General features: G+C 47.3%; 1 protein-coding gene across 1 annotated transcript in view; it reads right to left on the reverse strand.

Annotated features, from left to right (window-relative positions):
- Window positions 1-520: 520 nt before the first annotated feature.
- Window positions 521-12,385, reverse strand: part of GPR39 (G protein-coupled receptor 39) — a 264,976-nt gene continuing 253,111 nt past the window's right edge. The window contains exon 2 of the mRNA XM_077273432.1: window positions 521-768. Within this exon, the coding sequence (XP_077129547.1) occupies window positions 536-768 (233 nt within the window). The 3' untranslated portion in view covers window positions 521-535. The remainder of the gene's footprint in view (window positions 769-12,385) is intronic.

Consider the following 12,385-nt stretch of genomic DNA (forward strand, 5'->3'; position numbering starts at 1 on the left):
TTCACCACCATTACACGTGCCATCATATGGTCAGTTAGGTTAGTTAACCCCTAATTGCCTGCAGGGCTAACTATAAATCTTCTCTCACTGCCCCTCTCATGGAGAAGCCACAATGGCGAACCTGTGGCAGTCCAGCTGTTGCAAAACTACAATTCCCATCATGCCTGGCCATTCAAAGCAAAAGCTTTGGCTGTGAAGACATGATGGGAATTGTAGTTTTGCAACAGCTGGAGTGCCACAGGTTCGCCATCACTGGAAGAATTCCCCCTCCCCCTCACTTATCTTCGTTCACGGCACCCCACACAAGTTAAATAATAGCAAGACCAACAAAAGAAACCAACTGACAGATGAACAAAGAAGTCACTAAGCAGGTAAGTTAATTATAATTATACATATTTGTTATTTAAACTATACATGTCGCAAAATTATGGTTTTTTTTATCAAGGTGACACACCACCCAAGTTATGCTCGGTTTTTTGGCGAATTTTGACACACCGAGCTCAAAAGGTTGCCCATCACTGATATAGGGACTTAATTAATTACAAAACTCAGTGGTAATGGATGTGCACCGCTTATCCTCCGTAGTGTGGAATCCTGCCAGATCCTGGGAAATCCCGACGTGCGTTTCACACCACTCCATCCGATGTTCAGATGCTCGGCCACGAAGTGGTGGGGGCGCACGGAGCTGATCCCGGTGGAGGTCTGCAGTTATGGTGGTGGTTTCTGCACGCTGCGTCTTCCTCCTGGATCTACAGCTTGTACGCGCCTCTGTGATAGGAAACAGGAGACTTGCGGTTATTTTCCGTGTGTCGATCACTTTGCTGCAATCACTTCTATCTCATCTGTATATGGATTTTCTGATTGAGTTTCATTGTGCGGAGAGCTGGGTGCGAATAATCACTTCTCACTTTACATCAATTCTGCTGTTTAATGCTCTTGATTAAATGAGTCAAAACAACAGTGAAAGTGATGGAAAGGAGTGTTGGACTGGGAGCTAATATACCGGCCTTACTGCATGTATGCTGGTGGACCACATCTCCCAGCAAGTCCACAAAGATTATTAGTTTTGATTCTTAGATCATTGCTGACCACTTCAATGGATGAGGAAACATCTTTCTAAGTAACAAGTTTCATCAGTTTGAATTGATATTTTTAAACCAGATGTTTTGCTCAATATTATGTGACCATATCGCAGTGCACAGATTACATGTCAGTGCCAGGTCCACAACCACTGCAAGGAACACAAGGAGCTCTGGCTTCACAAGCATACAAATGTTGATTTGAGGATGAGAAAAAAAGCTGTGCATCATGATAGATAAATCCTTAAAAGATCAACGCGTTTCTGGGGCATGACACTGTGGCACCCCTGGAGTTCAGGCACCACAGTGGTATTGCCTTCCTCTCGGGGAGGGTGATGCCATGCCTGGAGACAAGGAGGATCCCTTTGACAGGTAACCTGTACATGCAACAAGCTCTGACTCCAGGCCAGAAGGGGGAGCTTTAGACCGGGTCTCAGGGGAGCTTCCCTAGATATATACATATTCTGGCCTTGGGGGAGGAGTTAGTTAGATTGTGTGAGACAGTGAAGGAGGAAGGAGCACAGGAGAAGTGATGAGCTGGAGGAGAGCTGCGACTGGGCTCCCTCCACGCTGAAGCGCATGAACCAGACACCGGGAGTCAGAGGCTGTGTGGGACTATATGCCCCACAGCAGAAACCGGAGGGCAGGATATTGAAAGTAACTTGCCCACGTCTACACCCTGAGGTATAGCGACATACAGAGCCCGGAGTGACTGTGGATAGAGACCCCTATAAAGCGGCTCACGTCGCCTACCATGCAGGAATGGTCTCAGGACAGAGAATGAGAGAGGACCTTGGAAGAAGCAATAGGCAGCAAGGGACTAGTATACAGCGCATAGTGGAAGGCTCCCAATCTGACCTGACAAAGGGCATTCAACTCCTTTTCAGGCTGTCTGGACTCCACCGTCACCTGTTGCTGGTACCCTGGACTGTGGCTTTAAACCATCAGTAAAGCAGGTAAAGAGACTGCAACCTTGTCTCCTCTGCTTATTTCTGGCTCCACACCATCCTTGCCAAATACAGCGGGAGCCCTGCGGACCCAGCTTCACCTGTGGGAAGCCATACCATCCTTGCTGCAGTGCCACCACTCCCCAGAGGACCCCTTTAAGCAGCGTCGGTCACCCCTGACCGAATACCACAGGTGGCGTCACGAATATCCTTGTTTCAATAACCCCTTTAAAGACATTCCCTTTTATTTGGACGCCCAGGGCCAGGGACTGGGTCGTTGCCACCGTGACCACTCCTTTAATGATGACCGGACCCGGTACCGTGTAACCCCTAGGCCCTGGCACCAGACCTCAAATAATGTAACTCCGACACCAGACCCCAAATATGTAACCTCGACACCAGACCTCAAATAATGTAACCCCGACACCAGACCCCAAATATGTAACCCCGACACCAGACCTCAAATAATGTAACTCCGACACCAGACCCCAAATATGTAACCCCGACACCAGACCTCAAATAATGTAACCCCAACACCAGACCCCAAATATGTAACCCCGACACCAGACCTCAAATAATGTAACCCCAACACCAGACCCCAAATAATGTAACCCTGACACCAGATCTCAAATAATGTAACTCCGACACCAGACCTCAAATAATGTAACCCCGAAACCAGACCCCAAATAATGTAACCCCGACACCAGACCCCAAATAATGTAACCCCGACACCAGACCTCAAATAATGTAACCCCGACACCAGACCCCAAATAATGTAACTCCGACACCAGACCCCCAAATAATGTAACCCCGACACCAGACCCCCAAATAATGTAACCCCGACACCAGACCCCAAATAATGTAACTCCGACACCAGATCTCAAATAATGTAACTCCGACACCAGATCTCAAATAATGTAACCCCGAAACCAGACCCCAAATAATGTAACCCCGACACCAGACCTCAAATAATGTAACCCCAACACCAGACCCCAAATAATGTAACCCCGACATCAGACCTCAAATAATGTAACCCCAACACCAGACCCCAAATAATGTAACCCTGACACCAGATCTCAAATAATGTAACTCCGACACCAGACCTCAAATAATGTAACTCCGACACCAGACCCCAAATAATGTAACCCCGACACCAGACCTCAAATAATGTAACCCCGACACCAGACCCCAAATAATGTAACTCCGACACCAGACCCCCAAATAATGTAACCCCGACACCAGACCCCCAAATAATGTAACCCCGAAACCAGACCCCAAATAATGTAACCCCGACACCAGACCCCAAATAATGTAACTCCGACACCAGATCTCAAATAATGTAACTCCGACACCAGATCTCAAATAATGTAACCCCGAAACCAGACCCCAAATAATGTAACCCCGACACCAGACCTCAAATAATGTAACCCCAACACCAGACCCCAAATAATGTAACCCCGACACCAGATCTCAAATAATGTAACTCCGACACCAGACCTCAAATAATGTAACTCCGACACCAGACCCCAAATAATGTAACCCCGACACCAGACCTCAAATAATGTAACCCCGACACCAGACCCCAAATATGTAACCCCGACACCAGACCTCAAATAATGTAACCCCAACACCAGACCCCAAATAATGTAACCCCGACACCAGATCTCAAATAATGTAACTCCGACACCAGACCTCAAATAATGTAACTCCGACACCAGACCCCAAATAATGTAACCCTGACACCAGACCCCAAATAATGTAACTCCGACACCAGACCCCCAAATAATGTAACCCCGAAACCAGACCCCAAATAATGTAACCCTGACACCAGACCCCAAATAATGTAACCCCGACACCAGACCCCAAATAATGTAACTCCGACACCAGACCCCCAAATAATGTAACCCCGACACCAGACCCCGAAATAATGTAACCCTGAAACCAGACCCCAAATAATGTAACCCTGACACCAGACCCCAAATAATGTAACTCCGACACCAGACCCCAAATAATGTAACTCCGACACCAGACCCCAAATAATGTAACTCTGACACCAAACCTCAAATAATGTAACCCCGACACCAGACCCCAAATAATGTAACCCCGACACCAGACCCCAAATAATGTAACCCCGACACCAGACCCCCAAATAATGTAACCCCGACATCAGACCTCAAATAATGTAACCCCGACACCAGACCCCCAAATAATGTAACCCCGACATCAGACCCCCAAATAATGTAACTCAGACACCAGACCCCCAAATAATGTAATTCCGACACCAGACCTCAAATAATGTAACCCCGACATCAGACCCCCAAATAATGTAACTCAGACACCAGACCCCCAAATAATGTAACCCCGACACCAGACCCCATATAATGTAACCCCGACACCAGACCCCCAAATAATGTAACCCCGACATCAGACCCCAAATAATGTAACCCCGACACCAGACTCCAAATAATGTAACCCCGACACCAGACCTCAAATAATGTAACCCCGACACCAGACCCCAAATAATGTAACCCCGACATCAGAACTCAAATAATGTAACCCCGACATCAGACCTCAAATAATGTAACCCCGACACCAGACCCCCAAATAATGTAACCCCGACATCAGACCCCCAAATAATGTAACTCAGACACCAGACCCCCAAATAATGTAACTCCGACACCAGACCTCAAATAATGTAACCCCGACATCAGACCCCCAAATAATGTAACTCAGACACCAGACCCCCAAATAATGTAACCCCGACATCAGACCTCAAATAATGTAACCCCGACACCAGACTCCAAATAATGTAACCCCGACACCAGACCTCAAATAATGTAACCCCGACATCAGACCAAAAATAATGTAACCCCGACACCAGACCCCAAATAATGTAACCCCGACACCAGACCTCAAATAATGTAACCCCGACACCAGACCTCAAATAATGTAACCCCGACATCAGACCTCAAATAATGTAACCCCGACACCAGACCTCAAATAAAGTAACTCCGACACCAGACCCCAAATAATGTAACCCCGACATCAGACCTCAAATAATGTAACTCCGACACCAGACCCCAAATAATGTAACTCCGACACCAGACCCCAAATAATGTAACCCCGACATCAGACCTCAAATAATGTAACCCCGACACCAGACCTCAAATAATGTAACCCCGACACCAGACCCCCAAATAATGTAACCCCGACACCAGACCTCAAATAATGTAACCCCGACACCAGACCTCAAATAATGTAACCCCGACACCTGATCTCAAATAATGTAACCCCGACACCAGACCCCCAAATAATGTAACCCCGACACCAGACCCCCAAATAATGTAACTCCGACACCAGACCCCAAATAATGTAACCCCGACACCAGACCTCAAATAATGTAACCCCGACACCAGACCTCAAATAATGTAACTCCGACACCAGACCTCAAATAATGTAACTCCGACACCAGACCTCAAATAATGTAACTCCGACACCAGACCCCAAATAATGTAACTCCGACACCAGACCCCAAATAATGTAACTCCGACACCAGACCCCCAAATAATGTAACCCCGACACCAGACCCCCAAATAATGTAACCACGAAACCAGACCCCAAATAATGTAACCCCGACACCAGACCCCAAATAATGTAACCCCGACACCAGACCCCCAAATAATGTAACCCCGACACCAGACCCCAAATAATGTAACCCCGACACCAGACCCCCAAATAATGTAACTCCGACACCAGACCTCAAATAATGTAACTCCGACACCAGACCCCAAATAATGTAACCCCGACACCAGACCCCCAAATAATGTAACCCCGACACCAGACCTCAAATAATGTAACCCCGACACCAGACCTCAAATAATGTAACCCCGACACCAGACCCCAAATAATGTAACCCCGACACCAGACCCCCAAATAATGTAACTCCGACACCAGACCCCAAATAATGTAACCCCGACACCAGACCTCAAATAATGTAACCCCGACACCAGACCCCAAATAATGTAACCCTAACATCAGACCTCAAATAATGTAACTCAGACACCAGACCCCCAAATAATGTAACCCCGACACCAGACCCCAAATAATGTAACCCCGACACCAGACCCCCAAATAATGTAACCCCGACACCAGACCTCAAATAATGTAACCCCGACACCAGACCTCAAATAATGTAACCCCGACACCAGACCCCCAAATAATGTAACCCCGACACCAGACCTCAAATAATGTAACCCCGACACCAGACCTCAAATAATGTAACCCCGACACCAGACCCCAAATATGTAACCCCGACACCAGACCCCAAATAATGTAACCCCGACACCAGACCCCCAAATAATGTAACCCCGACACCAGACCTCAAATAATGTAACCCCGACACCAGACCTCAAATAATGTAACCCCGACACCAGACCCCAAATAATGTAACCCCGACACCAGACCCCCAAATAATGTAACCCCGACACCAGACCCCCAAATAATGTAACCCCGACACCAGACCTCAAATAATGTAACCCCGACACCAGACCCCAAATAATGTAACCCCGACACCAGACCCCCAAATAATGTAACTCCGACACCAGACCCCAAATAATGTAACCCCGACACCAGACCCCAAATAATGTATCCCCGACACCAGACCCCCATATAATGTAACCCCGACACCAGACCTCAAATAATGTAACTCCGACACCAGACCCCAAATAATGTAACTCCGACACCAGACCCCCAAATAATGTAACCCCGAAACCAGACCCCAAATAATGTAACTCCGACACCAGACCCCAAATAATGTAACCCCGAAACCAGACCCCAAATAATGTAACCCCGACACCAGACCCCCAAATAATGTAACTCCGACACCAGACCCCAAATAATGTAACCCCGACACCAGACCTCAAATAATGTAACCCCGACACCAGACCCCAAATAATGTAACCCCGACACCAGACCTCCAAATAATGTAACTCCGACACCAGACCCCAAATAATGTAACCCCGACACCAGACCTCAAATAATGTAACTCCGACACCAGACCCCAAATAATGTAACTCCGACACCAGACCCCCAAATAATGTAACCCCGACACCAGACCCCCAAATAATGTAACCCCGAAACCAGACCCCAAATAATGTAACCCTGACACCAGACCCCCAAATAATGTAACTCCGACACCAGACCCCAAATAATGTAACCCCGACACCAGACCTCAAATAATGTAACTCCGACACCAGACCCCAAATAATGTAACCCCGACACCAGACCTCAAATAATGTAACTCCGACACCAGACCCCAAATAATGTAACCCCGACACCAGACCTCAAATAATGTAACTCCGACACCAGACCCCAAATAATGTAACCCCGACACCAGACCACCAAATAATGTAACCCCGACACCAGACCCCAAATAATGTAACTCCGACACCAGACCCCAAATAATGTAACCCCGAAACCAGACCCCAAATAATGTAACCCCGACACCAGACCCCCAAATAATGTAACTCCGACACCAGACCCCAAATAATGTAACCCCGACACCAGACCTCAAATAATGTAACCCCGACACCAGACCCCAAATAATGTAACTCCGACACCAGACCCCAAATAATGTAACCCCGACACCAGACCTCAAATAATGTAACTCCGACACCAGACCCCAAATAATGTAACCCCGACACCAGACCTCAAATAATGTAACTCCGACACCAGACCCCAAATAATGTAACTCCGACACCAGACCCCCAAATAATGTAACCCCGACACCAGACCCCCAAATAATGTAACCCCGAAACCAGACCCCAAATAATGTAACCCTGACACCAGACCCCCAAATAATGTAACTCCGACACCAGACCCCAAATAATGTAACCCCGACACCAGACCTCAAATAATGTAACTCCGACACCAGACTCCAAATAATGTAACCCCGACACCAGACCACCAAATAATGTAACCCCGACACCAGACCCCAAATAATGTAACTCCGACACCAGACCTCAAATAATGTAACCCCGACACCAGACCCCAAATAATGTAACTCCGACACCAGACCTCAAATAATGTAACCCCGACACCAGACCCCAAATAATGTAACCCCGACACCAGACCTCAAATAATGTAACCCCGACACCAGACCCCCAAATAATGTAACCCCGACACCAGACCTCAAATAATGTAACCCCGACACCAGACCCCCAAATAATGTAACTCCGACACCAGACCCCAAATAATGTAACCCCGACACCAGACCCCCAAATAATGTAACTCCGACACCAGACCCTCAAATAATGTAACCCCGACACCAGACCCCCAAATAATGTAACTCCGACACCAGACCTCAAATAATGTAACCCCGACACCAGACCTCAAATAATGTAACTCCGACACCAGACCCCAAATAATGTAACCCCGACATCAGACCCCAAATAATGTAACCCCGACATCAGACCCCCAAATAATGTAACTCAGACACCAGACCCCCAAATAATGTAACCCCGACACCAGACCTCAAATAATGTAACCCCGACACCAGACCTCAAATAATGTAACTCCGACACCAGACCCCAAATAATGTAACCCCGACACCAGACCTCAAATAATGTAACCCCGACACCAGACCCCCAAATAATGTAACCCCGACACCAGACCCCCAAATAATGTAACTCCGACACCAGACCCCAAATAATGTAACCCCGACACCAGACCTCAAATAATGTAACCCCGACACCAGACCCCCAAATAATGTAACTCCGACACCAGACCCTCAAATAATGTAACCCCGACACCAGACCCCCAAATAATGTAACTCTGACACCAGACCTCAAATAATGTAACCCCGACACCAGACCCCAAATAATGTAACCCCGACATCAGACCCCAAATAATGTAACCCCGACATCAGACCCTCAAATAATGTAACCCCGACACCAGACCTCAAATAATGTAACCCCGACACCAGACCTCAAATAATGTAACTCCGACACCAGACCTCAAATAATGTAACCCCGACACCAGACCCCCAAATAATGTAACTCCGACACCAGACCCCCAAATAATGTAACTCCGACACCAGACCCCAAATAATGTAACCCCGACACCAGACCCCCAAATAATGTAACCCCGACACCAGACCTCAAATAATGTAACCCCGACATCAGACCCCAAATAATGTAACTCCGACACCAGACCCCAAATAATGTAACCCCGACACCAGACCCCAAATAATGTAACCCCGACATCAGACCTCAAATAATGTAACCCCGACACCAGACCCCAAATAATGTAACCCCGACATCAGACCCCAAATAATGTAACCCCGACACCAGACCCCCAAATAATGTAACCCCGACACCAGACCTCAAATAATGTAACCCCGACACCAGACCTCAAATAGTGTAACCCCGACACCAGACCCCCAAATAATGTAACTCCGACACCAGACCTCAAATAATGTAACCCCGACACCAGACCTCAAATAATGTAACCCCGACACCAGACCCCAAATAATGTAACTCCGACACCAGACCTCAAATAATGTAACCCCGACACCAGACCTCAAATAATGTAACCCTGACACCAGACCCCAAATAATGTAACTCCGACACCAGACCTCAAATAATGTAACTCCGACACCAGACCCCCAAATAATGTAACCCCGACACCAGACCCCCAAATAATGTAACCCCGACACCAGACCTCAAATAATGTAACCCCGACATCAGACCCCCAAATAATGTAACCCCGACATCAGACCTCAAATAATGTAACCCCGACACCAGACCCCAAATAATGTAACTCCGACACCAGACCCCAAATAATGTAACCCCGACACCAGACCCCAAATAATGTAACCCCGACACCAGACCCCAAATAATGTAACCCCGACATCAGACCCCAAATAATGTAACCCCGACATCAGACCCCAAATAATGTAACCCCGACATCAGACCTCAAATAATGTAACCCCGACACCAGACCCCCAAATAATGTAACCCCGACACCAGACCCCATATAATGTAACCCCGACACCAGACCCCAAATAATGTAACTCCGACACCAGACCCCAAATAATGTAACCCCGACACCAGACCCCAAATAATGTAACCCCGACATCAGACCCCAAATAATGTAACCCCGACATCAGACCCCAAATAATGTAACCCCGACATCAGACCTCAAATAATGTAACCCCGACACCAGACCACCAAATAATGTAACTCCGACACCAGACCCCAAATAATGTAACCCCGACACCAGACCCCCAAATAATGTAACCCCGACATCAGACCCCAAATAATGTAACCCCGACACCAGACCCCAAATAATGTAACTCCGACACCAGACCCCAAATAATGTAACCCCGACACCAGACCTCAAATAATGTAACCCCGACACCAGACCTCAAATAATGTAACTCCGACACCAGACCCCCAAATAATGTAACCCCGACACCAGACCTCAAATAATGTAACCCCGACACCAGACCACCAAATAATGTAACTCCGACACCAGACCTCAAATAATGTAACTCCGACACCAGACCCTCAAATAATGTAACCCCGACACCAGACCCCAAATAATGTAACTCCGACACCAGACCCTCAAATAATGTAACCCCGACACCAGACCCTAAATAATGTAACCCCGACACCAGACCCTCAAATAATGTAACTCCGACACCAGACCCTCAAATAATGTAACCCCGACACCAGACCCCAAATAATGTAACCCCGACACCAGACCCCAAATAATGTAACTCCGACACCAGACCCTCAAATAATGTAACCCCGACACCAGACCTCAAATAATGTAACTCTGACACCAGACCCCCAAATAATGTAACTCCGACACCAGACCCCAAATAATGTAACTCCGACACCAGACCCTCAAATAATGTAACCCCGACACCAGACCCTCAAATAATGTAACTCTGACACCAGACCTCAAATAATGTAACCCCGACACCAGACCTCAAATAATGTAACCCCGACACCAGACCCCCAAATAATGTAACTCAGACACCAGACCTCAAATAATGTAACCCCGACACCAGACCTCAAATAATGTAACTCCGACACCAGACCTCAAATAATGTAACTCCGACACCAGACCCCAAATAATGTAACTCCGACACCAGACCCCAAATAATGTAACTCCGACACCAGACCCCCAAATAATGTAACCCCGACACCAGACCCCCAAATAATGTAACCCCGACACCAGACCCCCAAATAATGTAACCCCGACATCAGACCCCAAATAATGTAACCCCGACACCAGACCCCAAATAATGTAACTCCGACACCAGACCCCAAATAATGTAACCCCGACACCAGACCCCCATATAATGTAACCCCGACACCAGACCTCAAATAATGTAACCCCGACACCAGACCTCAAATAGTGTAACTCCGACACCAGACCTCAAATAATGTAACCCCGACATCAGACCCCCAAATAATGTAACCCCGACATCAGACCTCAAATAATGTAACTCCGACACCAGACCCCCAAATAATGTAACCCCGACACCAGACCCCCAAATAATGTAACCACGAAACCAGACCCCAAATAATGTAACCCCGACACCAGACCCCAAATAATGTAACCCCGACACCAGACCCCCAAATAATGTAACCCCGACACCAGACCTCAAATAATGTAACCCCAACACCAGACCCCCAAATAATGTAACTCAGACACCAGACCCCCAAATAATGTAACTCCGACACCAGACCTCCAAATAATGTAACTCCGACACCAGACCCCAAATAATGTAACTCCGACACCAGACCCCAAATAATGTAACCCCGACACCAGACCCCCAAATAATGTAACCCCGACACCAGACCTCAAATAATGTAACCCCAACACCAGACCCCCAAATAATGTAACTCAGACACCAGACCCCCAAATAATGTAACTCCGACACCAGACCTCCAAATAATGTAACTCCGACACCAGACCCCAAATAATGTAACTCCGACACCAGACCCCAAATAATGTAACCCCGACACCAGACCCCAAATAATGTAACCCCGACACCAGACCCCCAAATAATGTAACCCCGACACCAGACCTCAAATAATGTAACCCCAACACCAGACCCCCAAATAATGTAACTCAGACACCAGACCCCCAAATAATGTAACTCCGACACCAGACCTCCAAATAATGTAACTCAGACACCAGACCCCCAAATAATGTAACCCCGACACCAGACCCCAAATAATGTAACTCCGACACCAGACCCCCAAATAATGTAACCCCGACACCAGACCCCCAAATAATGTAACTCCGACACCAGACCTCAAATAATGTAACCCCGACACCAGA

Source organism: Ranitomeya variabilis, chromosome 7 (genome assembly GCF_051348905.1).
Source record: "Ranitomeya variabilis isolate aRanVar5 chromosome 7, aRanVar5.hap1, whole genome shotgun sequence".
In the NCBI taxonomy this organism is placed as follows: Eukaryota; Metazoa; Chordata; class Amphibia; order Anura; family Dendrobatidae; genus Ranitomeya; species Ranitomeya variabilis.